The sequence below is a fragment of the Beta vulgaris genome, chromosome 8, assembly GCF_026745355.1.
Source record: "Beta vulgaris subsp. vulgaris cultivar EL10 chromosome 8, EL10.2, whole genome shotgun sequence".
Lineage (NCBI taxonomy): Eukaryota > Viridiplantae > Streptophyta > Magnoliopsida > Caryophyllales > Amaranthaceae > Beta > Beta vulgaris.
This window is the reverse complement of record NC_079209.1, coordinates 59980050-60000090: the sequence shown is the minus strand read 5'-3', so window position 1 is coordinate 60000090 and position 20041 is coordinate 59980050. Positions and strand designations below refer to the sequence as shown.

General features: G+C 35.6%; 2 protein-coding genes across 7 annotated transcripts; both read left to right on the top strand.

Annotated features, from left to right (window-relative positions):
• The first annotated feature begins 2636 nt into the window (after positions 1–2636).
• On the top strand, positions 2637–9249 carry LOC104902291 (2-oxoglutarate-Fe(II) type oxidoreductase hxnY). 2 transcript variants are annotated; one of them, XM_010690012.4, is made up of 11 exons: positions 2637–2953; positions 3546–3741; positions 4476–4577; positions 4761–4812; positions 5554–5675; positions 5765–5865; positions 5961–6019; positions 6213–6269; positions 7327–7372; positions 8389–8468; positions 8829–9249. In XM_010690012.4, the coding sequence occupies exons 1-11, from the start codon at positions 2834–2836 to the stop codon at positions 8947–8949; spliced, it is 1056 nt and encodes a 351-aa protein (XP_010688314.2). In that variant the 5' UTR covers positions 2637–2833; the 3' UTR covers positions 8950–9249. The 2 variants fall into 2 exon arrangements, with proteins under 2 accessions (XP_010688314.2, XP_010688315.2); XM_010690013.4 differs by having other exon boundaries at positions 2639–2953; positions 4482–4577.
• A 1250-nt stretch (positions 9250–10499) lies between these two features.
• On the top strand, positions 10500–18978 carry LOC104902290 (coatomer subunit delta). 5 transcript variants are annotated; one of them, XM_057391152.1, is made up of 12 exons: positions 10500–10615; positions 11192–11259; positions 12410–12449; positions 14392–14615; positions 15139–15381; positions 15458–15626; positions 16530–16840; positions 17182–17371; positions 17472–17625; positions 17948–18010; positions 18163–18259; positions 18550–18978. In XM_057391152.1, exons 2-12 carry the CDS (start codon positions 11257–11259, stop codon positions 18637–18639), a joined length of 1584 nt encoding a protein of 527 aa, XP_057247135.1. In that variant the 5' UTR covers positions 10500–10615; positions 11192–11256; the 3' UTR covers positions 18640–18978. The 5 variants fall into 5 exon arrangements, with proteins under 5 accessions (XP_057247135.1, XP_057247134.1, XP_048490675.1 ...); XM_057391151.1 differs by having other exon boundaries at positions 10526–10672; XM_048634718.2 differs by having other exon boundaries at positions 10527–10672; positions 16536–16840.
• The last annotated feature ends 1063 nt before the right edge of the window (positions 18979–20041 follow it).

Here is a 20041-nt window from a genome sequence, read left to right as displayed (position 1 = left end):
CCTTTTAATTTATCTCTATCATAATTTTGTACTCGTCTCAATAACTTTGGGTCTATTGATATGTTAAAATATTTAAAGTTGATTTTAACCAACTGATTGTAAATTAAAACTCGACATATAATGCTTACTTCGATCCATAAAGTGCAAAATCCATCTGAATGGTCAAAGATTGACCTCCCCACCCGCACTCGCCCTTGCCCCCGCCCCGCACCCACACCCGCACCCGCACGGCACTAAGCAAGTTGGAGTTGTCTAGTTTGGACGGGCTTCTCATAGCGTGCCAGCGGGCTAAAGAAAAGCCCACAAAATTTAGACTCCATGTTTTCTTTTTTATAAAAGTGATATTCCATGTTAAATAAATAAGGAAAGTGATATACATAACTCTTAGGGCTACGTATTAAAAACTTAAAATGGAAATAAAAACTTGAATCAAGCATGTATAACCTCAAATGATGTGTAATTTTGTCTTGAATTCTTAAATTGTTTCCATTTCAAAAAAGGTATTTAATGCTTATCATTTTTATTACCCAATAAATAAAGTATGAGAACATTCTTTATAACATTATCCAATAAATAAAGTATGAGAACATTCTTTATAAAAAAAAAGTATGAGAATATAGGACTATTTAGGACCATGTTTAATTAATGAGTGATCATGGTATAATCAATAAACTAATGGCGGAGTCGGCTTAACTGTACGGTTTTGTTTGGTTATCTACCAACTTAGCGATGTCTTCAACCAAAGAGTCAAAGGTTAAAGTTAATTCAACCCAAAAAAAAAAATTGTCCTTACTTTTGTCTACATAGTTGAGCTTGCTTTTTTTAAAAAAAAAAAAAAAAATTAACATTAATTTATCGATTCAAAATCATACGATATTTATAATAGAAATTAGAACTAAACAAATACATATAATTTTAATATGACAAAATCACGATCGTTGAGTAGATCTAATACTTCTGAAAACCCTCGTCTTTCACATCGCTGTCTGATGCAGCCTTCTGCAAGGGAGCCTGTCAATTTTTTGTAGTTTTGAAGTAGAAATAGAGCCAATTCAAGTGATTGTAAATGAAGTATTGACATCTGTTGCAACTCTGAACAAATTTCGATCAACAAATCAACTTCTTGAATACACAAAAAGCCGAAAACAAAGTTTTCAAATTCTCATATTGAGAGAGATAAAACACAATATATGGGTAGATATAACTCAATATATGGGTAGAAAAACTCTCCATTAGAGGGAGACTGAAAGTTTATTAAGAACATACACATAAAAAAATAGTAATAAAAAGAGAAAAAGGGCTTACTATCATTCAAAAAGGCGACGATAGTCTCTAAGTTGAAAGTTAGGATTTTGTGGAAGAAGAGAGAGAAGAGAGGAGAGGCGTCTGATTTTCAACTAGTTGAACTTGCCTCAACTAGTATTTAATTATTCACTCACTTTTCTAACAAGGAGGAGTTGGATTTGCGTACAAGTTGGTGTCATGCTCACATAAATATTTGGTCTCCTTTTAGAGGTGGACAAATTTTTAGATTCTCCTAGTGTTAATTTTGCTTGATTAAATAGGTGATTGAGATTGCTTTTTTTTTTTTCTTAGTTTTTTTTAACGCAATTAAGTTTCAATGATGTTAATTATGATATATTAATTTTAATATGGTACCAGAGATTGTAGCGTAAAAATAAGGTAGTGTAGTATTGAATTTTATTGATGATCACATGTGATCAAGTAATTTATATTGGAGAAAGAGGAGAGACTAAACTACTTTATAAGCTTTAAAATATATTACTCTTTCTATCACCAATTGGTTTTAGAATGGAATCTCATTGATTTTGTAAGTGGAGTAAACTATTCTCCTTCTTATTAGGTTACATAGGTCATTTCATTGAGAAATTTAAATAACTGACACCTTTTACATTTAGTAACTTTCTCCATATTTCACCATATAAATAACTGACATAAACAATACTTCCTCTGTTCTATCTAAATGAAACACAAGAGATTGACACACAAATTTAGTAACTTTTTCATTTATTTTGAAACGATGTCCGTCTATGAATTAACACATACACACGTCTGTATGATGATAATCATACGCATAATTAACATGAATGACTGAATTATGAACACAAAGATCAATATCAATGAACAATGTACCAACTACCACAAAGATATACATATGTTCATCTGATTGGATATCCATGTACATATATGTTCAATCGGCTTATTATCCATGTACATTTATACACCATGCTCTATAATCTACTACCCCCGTTTCTTAATAAGTGCAACATTTCCCTTATTTGGAATAGTCACAATAAGTACAACCAAACTCAAAATGGTAAAAAAAAAGTTCAATATTATTACAAATATGCCACCAAAAAGCAAAAGGGGACCACAACTTTTTTGTTTCATCACTTGAATTACTCTACTTTATTATGGTCCCAACTTTCTCTCTCTACATCCTTGGTATTCCCCCACTTTCTCTATGTTGCACTTATAAGAAATGGAGGAAGTATATACTAGCGTGTGCACCATCTAGGCGTTGACGTTCTCGAAAGAACAATGGCCAAGCAAGAGCGGCACGGCCACCAACGGCAGCAAAACACGTAACTTTCACACCATTATTTGGCGCTCAACAGATTCCTCCCTTGCCTATTCCCTGCCCACTCGTTGCTACACTTTTCTCTCTCTCTCTCATCATCTCGTTCGTCTCTTCATATCGAAGAGAAATTCCTATTTTATTCCTAACATTTAGGTACTTAAGATTTCTCCATAAATATAGAATAGTAGGAAAGTTATAATAATTTATAAAGCAAACAAATTTTCCATTATCATGGAAAATAACAAAAGTAATTCTGCTGAAACTCATGTTTCATTCACAAACATCACTAATCTTAACTACATCGATCTTTCCAGTTCAGATATTCACAATTCTGTCTCTCTCCTCAAACAGGTTTTTTTTTTTTTTTTTTAACACAATTCAAAGTTATTCATATTCTTGTGATTTTTTTTCATAGAATCTTATTGTATTTTTTTTTGTGGGTTGGATATAATTGCAGTTTTTGAATGTGTTATTTATTGTATTTCTGAAATCTTAATTTTATGACAATATAGTTCCTTGTGGTTGGCAGTTTTGAGTTTTTTTTGGTTGCAAATGAGCTACTAAGTTCAGTGATGTAGACAGGATTCGATCCCAAGTCTCGATAGTCGAGACCAAACCTTTAAAACTTTAGCAACTAAGTTAGATGGTATCCACGGTTATAGTTGCTCAAAGCTAACTATAGGGAAAAGTTGGAAATTTTTTTAAGTGTGTTTTGCAGTTTTGTCAAGTTATTCTTATATTTTGGATTATAAATATGGTGGCAAGCATGTTTAGATTGTGGGTTATTATGACAAAATAGTTCCTTGTGATTGGAACTTTTGAGTTTTTTGTTTGTTTTAGTATGAGTTTATAGTTGCTTAAAGCTAATTATAGGGAAAAGTTGGAATGTTGTGCACTTTATATAAGTTACTACTTATATTTTGGGTTTTAAATTTGGTGGCAGGCATGTTTAGATTGTGGGTTTTTCTATGTAATAAACCATGGGATAAGCCAGGAATTCATGGATGAAGTTTTTGCACAAAGCAAAAAGCTTTTTGATTTGCCAATGGATGAGAAGATGAAGCTTTTAAGAAATGAAAAGCATCGTGGATATACACCTATTCTTGATGAGCTTCTAGATCCTGAAAATCAAGTTGAAGGTGAGCTTTTTTTTCTCAATATTGATGATCAGATGACCCTTTATTGCATGTAGGTTGTCATTGTATATTATCCTAGTGATTACCTACTGAAATTAGCTACATGTATATTTTGATGGGGTTGTTGAGGTTTTAGGGGTATGAACAAGAATTATGTTGATTGGGGTTTGATGGAGAAAAATCTATTTAAGCTCGAGTAACCGTGTCGGATACTTGACACTTTGAATGAAGATGGATTTTTGGACACTAGATTTTGGCTGAAAAGGGGGAGGTTATTGCTTTTTTACATAATATAACAAGTGTAGCTAAGGAAAGTAGTCCTGTACATGCGTCCCAATCATAAAATTTGGACATTGTGTTCCAGTGTTCATCTTCACGTTTAGACTCGGGACATTTTCGAGTAGGAGGATCTTAGTTTATGGAGATACTGAGGAATCAATTGCTTTATAAGTAGTGCAGCCCTTTTTTTGTACAATTTAGGGGATGTGTTGATTCTTTAGTATCTTGCTGTGGGAGTTTACAGAGTTATGTTATATCTTGTATAGGGGTACTGGAAATTGGGAATCTGATGAATTTTCTTTGTAGTCTCTTATTATACTACTGTAGACGATACTATGCATTAGCTAAATGTAATAGGTTTCTCAATGAGGGCATATGTGCAAGGATTTACCTTGTGGGGCTAATAGCACAGTGGCGTTCTGTTCTTTTAGATTTTGTACTTATTGGCAATTTTCTAGCTGTAGGAGATTACAAGGAGGGTTATTATATTGGTGTTGAACCTATGGATGATCCTGATGCTGAGAAACCGTTTTATGGACCGAATGTTTGGCCAGCTTCAGGTAACTTATTTGATCATCTACTAGTATATATGTTCTCCATGTTTTGCTCAATTAATTTCATATTATAGTCGAACTTGTGCAAACACTTTTGCTTTCAAAATGAAATATGTTAAAATATAGCAGGTAGCATCTAGCATGTAGAATCATGAATGTTGATTTTTCTGGCATCTCTCTGTTTACCAGATCTCCTGCCTGGTTGGAGGCAAACTATGGAGAAATATCATGACCAAGCACTGTAAGTATCAGATCATCAATCAATTTTTTTGCTGCTGTAGTTTATCTGTTTCTCTTCCTTTCCATGAAACTTCTTGCTCCAATTTATGAGCAAGTTGATCATGTGCTTTAGCTGTCATAAATGGCAGGCCCGAAACGAGATATGCCTTGTTAACCTTAGTAGGTTTTACTTACCTTAATGCCAATTCTTCGTTCCACAACGTAGCATCCATCTTTGACTCTTTGGCACCTGTATTTATGTAATTATGATACCCTGTAACTCCAAATTTGAGTAATAACTTGTGATATTTTAGTAAACAAGAATATCTTGTCCTTTAGAGTCTAGTAAGTGGTATATGAGGACATCATTTCTCAATATAGGGCAATATTGCTGTAATTATGCTCAATGCAACTTTTGGGTGATAATTAGTACCATTACTATTGGCTAGTAGAAACTCAGCTATCAGACAGACCTAGTATCTCACAAAACTTAATATTGCACATTTGCATGAACTTCGTAGGCGAATTGTGTTTTCCTGGCGTGACCTGTCATGCCAATTCGATGGTGAATTTTTCTTTATTGTCTAGTATTGGCTGCGATTCTCCTTATCTGATGGCAGAGTGACGTGGTTTTCTGTACTTGGAGGGTAGCTTTATGCTGAATCAACCTACCACTTTCTGTATCTTCTCCTCTGCTTCTGACTGTTTGGTTATACTCAAATATCCAAATGTGTTTTATCTGTGATATCTGACTTACATGCAGGGAGGTGGCAAGGGGTGTTGCAAGGATTATAGCTCTTGCACTTGACCTAGAAGCTGATTTCTTTGATAAGCCAGAAATGCTGGGGAACCCTATCGCAACCTTACGACTGTTGCACTATGAAGGTGGCAATCGAATTGTCCTTCCAAAATTACTTGGTGCTAAATTCTTTATCAAAATATATTTGTCAGTCATCATGTTTATTTCTTGTTAGGTCAAGTTTCTGATCCATCAAAAGGAATATATGGAGCTGGTGCACATTCCGACTATGGTCTGATTACACTCTTGGCTACAGATGATGTAGTTGGTCTGCAAGTATGAATGGTGCTGAAATCCTTTAAGATAATCACCATCATATCTTGCTCAATGTTACTTTATGTTGATTTCTACCCTTTTCTTACCAATTGTAGATATGCAAGGATAAGGATGCCAAACCACAGATATGGGAAGATGTACCACCTGTAAAAGGGTAAGCATATGTTCAACTCTATCTAAGACTAAATGGATAAGTGACTAAAGGCAGAGTGTCAATTTCTTATTATTAGAGTACACTTTGTTTTTGTTCAAGCACATTGTCCGCTTGGTTGTTCATAAACTGCTAAAGTTCTGAACGGGTCTATTGGTACATCTATATTTATTTAGTGTTTGGTGTTGTATTTCAGGGCATTTATTGTGAATCTTGGTGACATGTTGGAGCGCTGGAGCAATTGTGTTTTCAAGTAAAGTTGCACTGATTCTGTACTTTTACTTCAATTTTTCTGCATAAGAATGCATGACGCAAATTAGATGGTGTCTGATTAAGTTCGGAAACTGTCACAAAGTATTGTATAAAATCTTAAATAGGGTGATTAAACTGTTAGAAATTTTGTGTCTCTATGACTAAATTCATCAAACTGAGTGGCATTAGAAAAAAGTGAAGGTTACATCTTACTGTCTCTGGCAAAAGTAAGGAGAACTTTAAATAAGAACTATGTTGCGTAAAAATTCATAGTCACTATGCTTCAATTTCCAGAAACTCCAAAGAACTTGAGAGAGATCTCTTGAATTAATTGTTAGTCATCAATTTTTGGTGGTTCCTCTCTCAAACCTCTAAACTCTTAATTGTTAACTTGTTGTGCAAGTGGGAAGCTATAAGCTGAATAAGTGAAGAGAGAGAGATATTACATTTGCTTTACATCAATAATCTAATATGCCTAGCGGCAAACACACAAAGAATTGAAAGCACAAGTTAGATATACAATTCTATTCAGTTGAAGTGCTGACATTGCGGAGTTAGCATGATGACCAGCAGGGCTAACTGATTTTCAACACCCAAAGATTATCTATGTTGAAAATTCATCTCATAGTGAAATCCTGGCTTTAATTTGTACTGTGCGGTCATCTATAATATTCCGCCTTGAGTTGAGAGGACCTTAGCTTATAGCCCGCTCTACACAGTGTGCCAGCTCACCCGTTTCTTCTTTTTCTTCTTTCTATTTTATTATATTCGGGGGAGGGGGTGAATGGTTTGAACTTGGAAAAATATGGCTTGACTTAACCTGGCAATAACATTATCCAAGCATCCAAGAACCTAGTTTTGGCCTATCTAACGCATTGCGGTAATTTGATTTTTGAAACCTGTCCTGAATGGTGTTCCTGTGCTTGATTGGAACATTGTTTGCATGCTATTCTTTTGAATATTAATTTAGTGCAGCAACCGGTCACATCATCAACATGATGGAACCTGCTTTTATTCATTTGGCTAGCTGGTTAACTTTGGTGTGTTTGGACCTGCAGATCCACCTTGCACAGGGTTATAGGGAACGGTCAACATCGATACTCTGTAAGCCCCTTCATAATCCTTCTCCCCCCCTCCAAGGTTCTGATTTTGAAGAATGAAATTACTTTGTGTGCTAATAAGAATTAAGCGAAGAAGAATCAGTGTCAGTCTTGTTCATCTAGTTACATATTACTGCCTTTAAGGGTGAGTTCTCTTCACGATAAAAAAAAAAGTAAGTTCTTTTATCTATCATTGTTGTCGACTTTGAGTTCTTTTTCCTCTGTTCTGGTTGAAGATGGACATGGTTTCGGTGTTTAGAAAGCTTATAGGTCAGACCTATAGAAGTATGCGTAAGGTATAGCAATGTCTTATTGGGTTGTGTAGCTAGCTATTGAGGGAGCTACTGTCTTGTTTGTTTTCTCCACCAGCTAGTGGCTTGGTGCTGATACGAGAACTTGACTTATTTGTCAAATTTACTGTTGGAATGTCATTCAACTCAACAATATTCTCCCTGTCTCAGTTGTATGCTAATGTATACCAGACAACGCTGTCCTGGTTCTAAGTTAAACATTATGCTTTCGGCAAGTTTAGCATTCAAGGTTCAAAATCTTGGAACCACCTCTTCTCAAAGAGAGTAGCTAAATAGCTGACTAGTTCTCCATCTTACACCCTGTGTACTATAAATGCCCCTTCTCAACCCAAGTTGCGTTACATACACAGGGGCCATATTGTCAATATAAAAGGTTAAAGGTGTTCATGGAGAACTAGTAAGCTACGTCTTTTTCGCCTCACATAGGGATATATCTAAAGTCATAGCCCTTTTTGGCAAGAACTTTCGCACAAAATCCTCTCTGTGTTTTGTGCTCTATATATGCCTAAGCACCTTAGTGCGTTAACTTAAAAGATTTGAGAGATACAAATTTTTTGTTCTATTGGTTTTCGATCTTATCACTTTATGATGTTGTAGCCTCTGGATTCCCCCAATTAATCTTCTTGTTTACGTGATATTTTTGTCCATTGATGCTCTTCTAGGAAGCAACCTTCAGTTTACATTACCATGTTCATTTTCTTGGATGCAGATTGCATATTTTGTGGAGCCAAGCCATGAATGTCTTGTTGAGTGCTTGCCAACCTGCAAATCAGAATCTAACCCTCCCAAGTAAGTCTATAATTAATGATCTCTTACATATGCATGATTTTTCATTTTACTAATATACAGAAGACCTACATAAGGTAATTATGAAGAGTTGTTACATACTCGTGCTCAGTCTGTAAATGCGCGATTAACTTATTGGTAAAGTCTTGTAGATGTTTCTGTATACTTTCTCTGTTTCGTTTTAAATGCAACAAAGGGGTATTATTTGTGAGATATAAAATATTCCTTTGTTGCATTTAAAACGAAACAGAGGAAGTATTACTTATCTTTGTGGCTCTCTACACACACACCCAGAAAAAAGAAAAAGAGAAAAAAAGAACCTTGCTCTCACTGCTTCACTACTCTCTATCTCCCACCCGGCAGGTTTCCTCCAGTCCGATGTGATGCGTATCTGAGCCAGCGCTACAAGGATACACATGCTGATCTGAGCACGTACGAGAAATCGGAACATTTAGGCCATTCGAATAATACAGGACAAACATAATAGATAAATGGAGCATCAGAGCCTCTTGTCATATGGATCTATGCACATTCTAGCAAAGATAGAAGATGGTAGGTTCATCAATGGAAAGTCTCAAGTACATAGATCGTGATATGAAGTATTCTTATTGTAGTTTCTTTCAATAATAATCATTTATTGTACCGCCTTAATGATATCTCTGATCCATTTGAGTGTAATGGTACAGAACATATCGGTTTATACTTTATAGTACTTGATATCAAAAGCTTTAGTTTGTTTTTATTAGATATATTTAGTGATATGAAATAAATGCAACAATGCTTGCATTTGGTCATGTTATTGTGGACGCAGTTTCAGTTCAACTATTTTTCTCTTATAGTTTCAGACTCAGTTTAGTTCACCTCACTTTGTACCAGTTTATTTCAGTTCAGTTTAGTTCATAGCTTCTTATTGTCTCATCTTGTCTTTCTCAATCTTGTGTCTAACTGTCAAGCATTATAGGAGTCAGGTCAACCATAAATGAGTATGTGTCCAAAATGAAATTCTACTATGGGTGGGGGGGAGGGGAGGATTTTCTTTATAGGATGTTGGAAATTTGTTCCACAATATGCATGAATCATAGAAGTATATTGATTTTCATTAGACATTTTTTTTAGATAAATGAAATTACAATTGAGCTAAATGGCATCCTCATATAACTATATGTCCAAGTAGAAATCATTGTTGGAAATAAGGGGTAATTTCGAGGCTATATTAATGTAATGGATGAATAAATATAAATTGAGTACTAGGAAGATTAGTGCACATGATAATGTGTTTGATCAAGTGAGATTATAAGAGTGTGTAAGCACATGAAAGTGTATGTACTTCTCTATTTTCCAACAAGGAACTCACAAAATATATACATAGAGTGGAAGAATTATTATCACGGAATTCAAGAAACTTGTAACACCCAACATGATTAATAACATAAGATCATGATTTGTAAAATTCTATTTATAATATTAAGTGATATCCTTGTTCAAACCAACTCAATCAAATCTAGTTAGAGGTATGATAAATATTAAATGATCTAACTCGACTTATTGTCATTCCTAGTCACAAATATCTCTTGTCATGCTAGTACACGTAGTTCTAATGACCTGTACTTAGATCACAATTCACAAGTCTTCTTATTCTCTTAAACTAGATTACTTATAGTGAAATTTTGAAGTAAATTTTTTTATTTGTGTTTACTTATCCCATAAGAAAAATTCTAAACTACTCAATCCTTATTACTCCCTTCGTTTCATAATACTCGTTACACTTTTCATTGTGGGAATTTTCACATCACTTGTTACACTTCCTTTTTTGGCAATAAACTCTCTATATCTCTCTCCTCTCACATGGGTCTCTTTTTTTTTTCATCTCTACCTTTCTCTCCTCCGAAAATTATCTAAAAATCTATGAATTGAGAAGTATAGCAAGTAGCCAAGTAATATAAAATGGAGGAAGTATTGTAATTAAGTGACACAATTCTCCCAAAAAACTCTCGCATGATAAGAATTGTGTCACTTGTTTTGAGGAGGTGATTAGTACATTATAGTCGTAGAGAAGGTTTAATTAAATCCCGACCTTAGCTCAGTTGGCAGAGCGGAAGACTGTAGTTGTGATGCAGATAATCTTTAGGTCGCTGGTTCGATTCCGGCAGGTCGGATTTTTTTTTTGCAATTTTTCATGTGAGATTTCATTTCTTGCGATTTTTCATGTGAGATTTCATTTCTTTGCGATTTTTCGATCTACTTCGTGTGATTATTCATGCAATTGTTATTGTTTGTTTCATGAATTCAACTTATTTTTTTCTTATCTCATGTTATTTCATGTTTTTAGGCTAATTTACATGTTATGAACTTGTTATTCGAATTTTTGGTATAACTTCTTAGTTCATGTTTGTTTCATAGAATCAAATGATAATATTTTTTTTATGTTACAATTTGTTCATGCGCATATGTTGATGTGATTGTTCATTTGTTCTTGTTTGTTTCATCAAATCACTTTTTGAAGTTTTTTGAGTGGCCTGGTTATTTCTTAATATCAGTTAATTTTGCTTTGTATTTTTGAAATGATAATAGATATATGTTGTTACTTTTGTTATTAATTTTTGTGATCTAGTTATAGATTTCCTGCATTGCCAATATCATAGTCTTGTGTTCCTTTAACCTATGTTTTCAATCTTTGTCAGAGATTTTTGGGTTAGTCTTATTAATTTCATAACATTGTATTCCAGGTGGTTTGCGTAAATCGTCTCCCTTTCAATCTGCTTTCTGCTGTGGGAATTTGTGAGGTGTAAAGATGGTAAGTTAACTGTCAGTTCGCTTTTGCTATGCTTCTTTACTGCCAATATCGCGCAACGTGCATATCTGAATTGCATTATCTCTTTGGTATATTGAGAAAGCATATGTACTGGTCCTAGGTAATGATGCATATGAGAATCTGTAGAATTTATGATGAATTACTCCTGAATTTGAAATTTCTTATTGTTTGGCTTTGTGTAATTGAACAGCATATGAATTGTATTTTTTGCATCAAATTAGATCTATCCAACATCCTATAGTGTCTGATTGTTGATAAGGTCTTATGGGCCCAGTAATAGCCTATGTAACTCAAACTCTGGTACCCATATCGGACATTGGTACGTGTACAAGTGTCCCACTCAGCTATTTGATAAAAAAGTTAATGATTTTGTCCCAAAACAAAGTGTCAAATTGTTCTTATCCATGACGGAATGTCGAGGATTCGATGTGGGTACTTGAGGTAAAATGAAGAGTTCGAGAAATATAAGTAATAGTGCTATACATATGTTATGTGGAGAAGATCAGGATCATATGACAACGTCGTACCATGGAAAATTTGTGTTTGATTATGTTAGTAGCACATTGTTTTATACTTTATAGTACTTTGAATTGGATGGTTGTTACTGAAGAACAACATGCTTGTATATTTGTGTCTGTTCCAACTCAGCTTAGTTAGATCGTCTACCTTTTGCCTACTTAAGGAGGCCTCATGCACTAGAATTGGGGTAAAACAAAAGTAACTTCCTGTTTGCCAAAGGCATATCTCACATCTGCTTATGCTTACGTTGTTCTTTTACTTTTGTGGATGTAAACAAAATGGAATCAAGTATCTATTCATGGTATTTTGGTGAAGAGAACTGTTCATGGCCTGGATCAATTTTGTGGCAATTGGAGTCTTAGATCTTGTGCTAGTATGATTTTTACAAACAGGATTTTGCTAGCATGTTGGTTGATCTGGTGCATTTTGTTGAGGAATTTTATCTTAGTATTGAAGATTCTTTTCTATAGACTCCAATACGTTGAACTTATTAATGGCTTGGTTCATGTGGTGCATTCTTGTGAGGAACTTAATCTTAACAGTATTAGAGTTTTTTTCTATTTGAACTTCCAATATGGGTTAGCTACTAATTGCTTGGTATTTGATGGTATAGGTTGTTCTTGCAGCTTCTATCATCAGTAAATCTGGCAAAGGTAAGGATTTTGTCTCTGTTCAATTAAGTTGCATTTGTTGTATCCTGAGATATGATGGTTGATAAAGTATTGATAAATGATAAATTATTGATAATATAAGGGGTATTTCTAGGTGAATATGATACAGCTCACTACCATCCAGTTTGAGATTAGGGAAGAACCTAATATTACTTATATATGAACTGATAATATATTTAACTGCTAATAAGATAATAAAATGAGAAAATAAATATGGTCACAATAATTTAAAAATTAAACAAATCATGGTGATGGAACAAAATTTATTCCAGGTAAGAACCAAACACATACATCTAGGTATCAGGTTCCCAGTCCGTACCTCTCTGTTAAGACTATCAGTCCGCGTTCCATTCCATTTTAGTTTGTTGAACTAAATGATCCTCAAAAACACTATACTAATGGAGGGCTGACATTTTACTTTATCGGCTGTTTGGTACACACAATAGAAAGGGAAAGTAACCAAGAAAAAGGAATTTGAGGAATATAATCAAGAAAGGAGACTAATTTTTTGTGTTTGGTTTGAATAGGGGAATTCAGTCAAACCCCTTGGGACTAGTTTGGTTTATAGAAAATTTAAGAAAGGGATATCACTCCTCTCATTCACCTAATTCCATCACCACACTCACCGCCATTCCATCGCTACTGCTACTTACCCTTCTCCATAATGGCCACCAGTCCACTGCTGATCCTTATCTTCACCTATTCACCACATATTTAAAAGCCAAACTTGGTAAGTTGATGATCAAAAGCTAACGAGAGAAAATATGTAATAGTGAAATTGGGTCCTCATCTTTTTTTCAGTATGATCCATGCTCGAGAAAAAACAATTTAAAAGTGAACAAAGGGAAGAATCCAAATCAAAGGCAATAACCCGTGAATTGTAAAACTTGAGTAATTGATACTTGAAACTAAAGGGTAGGAAGAGTAAACAAAAGGCACAAAAACAAAGCCTATAGACTATAGTAGTTAATGCCATGGTTGTTGGTTTGAAATCCATTAGTCATTGAAAGTGTGTGTGTGGGGGGGGGGGGGTTTGATGTTTCTTTTTATTCGGTAAAAGGGGAGTATATTGATGGAGTCGTCCCTCCTTTGGTAGACCACCCTCCCTCTCTCTTTTGGCTCCACTTTTTCTCTTGTTGGGAATTCTTCCATGGGGTTAAAGAACAAATGGAGGTTTTAGTCGGAGATAAAGGCATGAGAATGTTGGAGGACAGGTGGAGGTCCTTGCGAGAGATGGTCAGGATTTTGGGAGGGGGGCTCCAAATTTTGGGTGGTTCAGCCTGATGGTGGCTGTGTTAGGGGCTGTTTTCAGGGTGTTGTGAGGCTGTGGAGTAGAGGGGAGGGGAATAGGGAAATAAAAAGCGAAGGATTCAAGTCCTTGGATGGGGTGGGAATTTATGTTGGAGGGGTTTCGGGAAACTCCAAAAAGATAAAAGTGGAAAGGGAATCCAAAAAAAGGCCAACCAAGCAACCACTAGGGGAAGCTGGGGTTTCAATTGCGTTACCTTTTCTTGATTCCAGGACCAAACACCATCTTAGTTATGTACATCATCACTCTTTGCCGTAATTTTCAAGAACTATGATCTATGCAGTATCCGTAGATCTTTTGTAGTTTACAAAGTTTCTGCATCATGTTGTATATTAGTCAAACTATTGATAAGCAGGTTGGGATGAATTTCATTTTGGATGCTTGATGTAGAGTTGAATTTTAGCTAAAAATATGCTTATGGTTTTTCAGTGTCTAATTTTTGCCTATTGAAGTTATCCTAGTAAGTAAAATTAGTTTTTTAGTTGATGTATGTCGTGTGCATTACTAATTGCAGTGAAATCTTAGATAATCTGATGAAAATGTTTTTCTGTACTTTACAGTTGAGTTTTGTCATGGTGGCATTACTTCTTATTTCTTATACAAACTTCTATGCAGCTCTTGTGTCCAGGCAATTTGTGGGCATGTCCCGCACAAGAATTGAAAGCCTTCTTGCTGCATTTCCCAAGTTGGTTGGAATAGGAAAGCAGCATACGTATGTGGAGACTGAAAATGTCCGATATGTTTACCAGCCGATTGAAGCTCTGTATCTGCTTGTTGTTACAAACAAGCAGAGTAATATTTTGGAAGACTTGGAAACTCTAAGGATGCTTTCTAAGCTAGTATCCTTTGTTTGTCATTTCACGGATTAGATCATCTTGGTTGCAGAAAAATTATCTTCTTAATTTGAATTTTACTCCGACTTTTGCTGACTGAATTATGAACAAAAGTCATTCAAAGTGAGATGATCAAAGTCGAAGACACGTCAGTATTTTATTTACCCTTTCATGTGCTATCTTATAGTATCTTTTTTCTTCAAACAAAGTGTGCCTACATAATGGAATTCAGGATGCTTATTCTCTTTCAGTTACATTTTTCTGATTATATTTTGTGGCATGAAACATGTGAGATTAAATTATTTGGAATTTTGGATCTGTTTTGTCACTCACACTTCCATTCTCTTATTTAATTATATGTTTGAGGCATTGGAAGTTTGTCCCGATCATCTTGTATGCGCGTGTACATACTACTGAATACTGATGTTGTTTATTCTTGGTGTGTTTATTTGCTCTTTTTAAAGTACCTTGTCTTGTTGCTGAATGAGAATTCATTTTCTGATTAATGTCATTCCTTAAGCATACAAAGGTACCAGAATATGCTTTTTCTTTGGATGAAGAAGGAATATGTAGAGCATCGTTCGAGCTCATTTTTGCCTTTGATGAAATTATTTCTCTCGGGCACAAGGAAAATGTCACTGTTGCACAGGTAAAGCAGTATTGTGAGATGGAAAGTCATGAGGAGAAATTGCACAAGCTGGTGATAGCAAGCAAAATCAATGAAACCAAGGATATCATGAAACGCAAAGCTGGTGAAATTGAGAAAAACAAGGTATTTTTCTTGCTTTGCCTCCATTCCTGCCTCTATGCCGTCTTCATTTCCTAACAATAATATTCAACTTTGGCAGATGGAAAAGAATAGGGCTGATAAAGGTGGATACATGTCGTCAATGGGATCTGAAAGACTTGAAAGTACCTTTGGTGACATGAGCATATCTAGCAGCACCAGTGGTTTTGGTAATGATTCTGGATTTGGGATGTCGACTAATCTGGATTCCTTCCCAAGCAAGTCGAAAGGTATGTTCTTTGCTTTACTTACTGGTTCACGTAATCTATCTTTTGACATTAAAATCTAGCCAGGAGATAAAGCTGTGAATTTTGACCCTATACGAGCTTCTTTAGGGGTATTGGGGTAATGTTGATGTTGATTGAAATTTTGCCAGGATGATAGGATATGTTGTAAATTTCTTGCGGTTAGATGCACGCGAATTGTCCCATACCAGCGTTACCCAATGTGCTCCCCCCTTTTGGTGAACGATGTTTCTATTCTCTCGTACCAGATTGAGGTGCACCAATTTGCTCCCTGGAACGCTCAGATCAGCATACCCAGTCCTTCAAAGTAAACTTTCTCCCACAGCTAGAAGTTTGAAAGCCATCAAACCCACCAGAATCAAGGGAATTACCGGTTATAAAATTTAGATGGTTGAACTCTAGATCTCTCACCTAATGTGGAATCTAGTTATTTAACATTGGGAGTTTCATCTGGTAGTTAAGCGCGAAGTTAGTCACATTTCCATCAAATGTCGTTGCGAGGCCATTGTTTCTTGTCACCAATGTTTGCTCTCCTGTCGTCTGACTCTAGATAGTACGTTTTCTTTGGTTTTCTATTCTCTTTATCTAGGGGATTAGTGAGGTAGGTGGAAGAAATTAGGTCAAGTAGTCCTTTTTAAGTTTTGTCCCCAATGCACACGTCAGCTTTTATTTATTTTTGGGGTCTTAAAATTGTTGTCCTTGTGTCTCCATCAAATCAGATGCCTATCCTAATTTAATAGCAGCTTAACTCCTGATCATGTCTTTATGACAACTTTGCTAGTCATCACTTAGACTACCTGTGCTTTCTGCATTCTTTGCAATTGATATATTATTCTTAGTAAAACAGTGACTGGTTCTACCATGCTGATTGTCTTTGTTTGGTTGTCACATCAGCTCGTCCAGCTTCAGCTGTCAGTGCTCCGTCTAAGGGTCTTGGCATGAAGCTTGGTAAAACACAAGGGACAAACAAATTCTTGGAATCCTTGAAAGCAGAAGGTGAAATGATTGTAGAGGATGTCCCACCAACTTTAAGCAAGTCTAAAGCTGCTGCTCCACCACTAACCGATCCCCTAACATTGACTGTGGAGGAGAAGCTCAATGTGACGCTCAAACGAGAAGGCGGTCTTAGTAACTTCGACGTTCAAGGGACTTTGTCACTTCAGATACTTGAGGAGAAGGATGCTTATGTCCAAGTTCAGGTACTTATTGCTGCACACCCGCACCTAGTTTTTGCTACATGGTGGCCTCCTTAACCTACCCTTGATGTCATTTTTTCCCTGTATCCGACTATTTTGATGGGATCATTATATCATGCCATTTCCTGAAAGCTGCTTTGCTGTGAAATTTGATCACTTCCACAACTTTATTGAGAAGGGAAATGTGATCTCAACAATTCTTGTGATATATTAACAGGAATAGGCAACATGTTTTTGGGTTTATATGTTTTTATCAGCAGGGCATGTGTCTCATCAGCTTTCAATTTTCTATGCTGGCGCCCATGCACTTTGTTACTAATTGTTTGTCGCTATGTAACGTGCAGGTTGAGTCTGGTGGTAATCCTAGTGTATTGTTCAAAACGCATCCTAACATCAACAAGGAGTTGTATTCAAATGAAAGTATATTGGGTCTAAAAGATCCTAACAGGCCTTTTCCCAGTGGCCAAGGAGATGGTGTTGGGCTTCTAAGATGGCGAATGCAGAGCACAGATGAATCAGTTGTTCCATTGACAAGTGAGTGTAAAGCTTTGCATACTTTATATGTGTCTAATGCTGATTGTTGGGTTTTTAATTTCTTACATATCATCTTCTCATAATTTCTTTTATTTCGCAGTCAATTGTTGGCCTTCTGTCTCTGGAAGCGACACCTACGTCAGCATTGAGTACGAAGCTTCGTCAATGTTTGATCTACAAAATGTTGTTGTCTCTGTACCCCTCCCTGCTCTTAGAGAGGCTCCAAATGTAACACAAATCGAGGGGGACTGGAAGTGAGTAAAAGTGATTAATCTTAGTATTCTACATTTTCTAAAGCTTTGTGAAACATGTCAAGCATGAGATCAACTTCCAAAGTGAGAGTCCTGTCCTATTATGGCATGAATTGGCTCTCTGCTTGAGTTGGTGCTTATTGCAAACAGTGTTTTGATCTTGTGCTCTACTCTGTAAAAGAAACTGAAATAATTAGTATTTTAGTTGATCTCTTTATCCTTCTGTGGTTCAACCATAATGTTGCTCTACATTTAATCATCTTGTGGGGGTCTATCTTGTGTTTACAGTACTAGAAAATCATGTTTGTGGGTATTTAATTGGCAGGTATGATCCCAGGAATTCTGTTTTGGAATGGTCCCTTGTTCTGATTGACGACTCTAATCGCAGGTAAGAATCTTACGAGTATCAGCTGTTTCTTTCTCAACTGAAAGATTTTTTGCAATTGAAAATTTTGTTTGGTAGAAGGAAAGATGAACAGGATTTTAGTAGGCATCTTCAATCCTAGGTTATAACTTATAACATCTTTCTTAATGTTGCAGTGGGGCTCTGGAGTTTGTTGTACCTGCTGCTGAGTCATCAGCCTTCTTCCCCATTTCTGTGCGATTCACTGCCACAAATACATTCAGTGACCTAAAGGTATGTAAATTATCACAATCTTGATATATAGTTTACGAATTCCCAATATTTATATCGATTTGCTATATTAGTTGCTTTCCTTTTCAAACTCCACAATGCTGGATTAGGAAATTAGATGACTTTCTGGCACTGTCTGTAAGACTGTAAGTATAGTTTCCTTTGCATCTTGATGGGCAGCGTAATATCGACACAGGTTTCTTGTCGATTATCTGTCCCAAATTCTGTCCCTCTTTAGTTTTTGTTTGCATTTTGTTTCTCTTTTTTTTCCATCTTTGTTGCGACCTATGCAGGTTGTCAACATCTTGCCTCTAAGAGGTGGATCTCCTACAAAATTTACCCAGAGAATCCAGCTCTACACAGAAAATTACCAAGTGGTCTGATGGAAGCACTATAGTGGACTGACATCATTTATAACGGTAAGGAAAAAAGGAGGAATTAGGAAACCTTCCCCACGAGAGGAACTCCTAATATCTTGTAGTACAAGGATAAATTTAAGATAGGAGAACTACATGCTTCGATGAAAAAACTAGAATCCACTTAATGCCATATGCATTGTATTGTTTTGTTTGTGGACCTTGGCGTCTGAATGGAAATCTTTCTTTACCTTCTTTAGTTACGGCATATTTAGTTAAATTGTTGAAATCGGATTTCGTTCTTTTTGTTGTCACCTAATATTGTCGAGGATTGGTTTATAAAGCTTTTTCTAGGAATTGGAGGCATTCTGCGACTGTTATACAAAAGACATAAATATTGGTAAGGAATATTTGTAGCTTTTGTAAATATTCTCTCAGTCCTAGGAATTTTGTGAAGCTGTGGAAGTGTTTTTGGTGCCACTTTTACTTAGTTTCTGACCTTGATTTGAGTATCTCAATTGTTAAGGCTATAGTATTTGATTGTCAGGGAGTAACCTGTGGGTTGTTACTTGTTAGTGTCGTCGTATGTGCAACCTATTCATGCACATGCATCTCTCTTTGTTTCCTTTGCATTAATAGGCAATGTTCAAGATTTCAACTCCCAAATTCCAGTCAATTTTAGCTACTAAACATGAGGACTGTGTAATTGTGCAGTTGTGCTCATCTTATTGCATTTTTTCGAAATCGATGCTAAGACAATTTTTGTTTGCAAGTATGTTTACCAAGTTGAATCGACTTTTACAAGATCGGCACTATTCAGGAGGTTTTGTCATGTTAATGAAAATTAGTACTTCCTCCGTTCTAACATGAGTGAAGTACATCTCTAAAAAACTTCGCACATAAAATAGAATAGTGTTTCACTTATTATAAAACAGAGGAAGTATTACTTATACAATGTCATGGGATTGTCACATAAGGATAAGATAGCAAGATAAATAGTCAACTTATACAATGTCATGGGATTGTCACATAAGGATAAGATAGCAAGATAAATAGTCAACGTTGACCTCAGAATTTAATTATAAGTACAATTTTGCTCTTTGGATGGTAATTTAGTCTTATGATGGTGGTGGTAATAAGATGAGGGCTATGCAGTATGCACTCGGAATAAGGCTCATTGTACCGATTTTGGTTATTCTGTTAGTAAACGTCATTAGAAACCTTTCATTTGTTGTTTTGTCTAGACTTTTTGTAGAGTTGTATTAGTAAAGTGAGGTTGTATTTAGCAATCATGTTGTTTTTTGTTTTTGATTGTATAATATTGTTGATAATGTCGCTCACGTGAAATGGTCAAGCTCCTGTACCGCCTCCTTATTCCCATTCTCCTCATCGAATTGAAGTAAGGTCTCACAAGAAAGAATTGAATAAG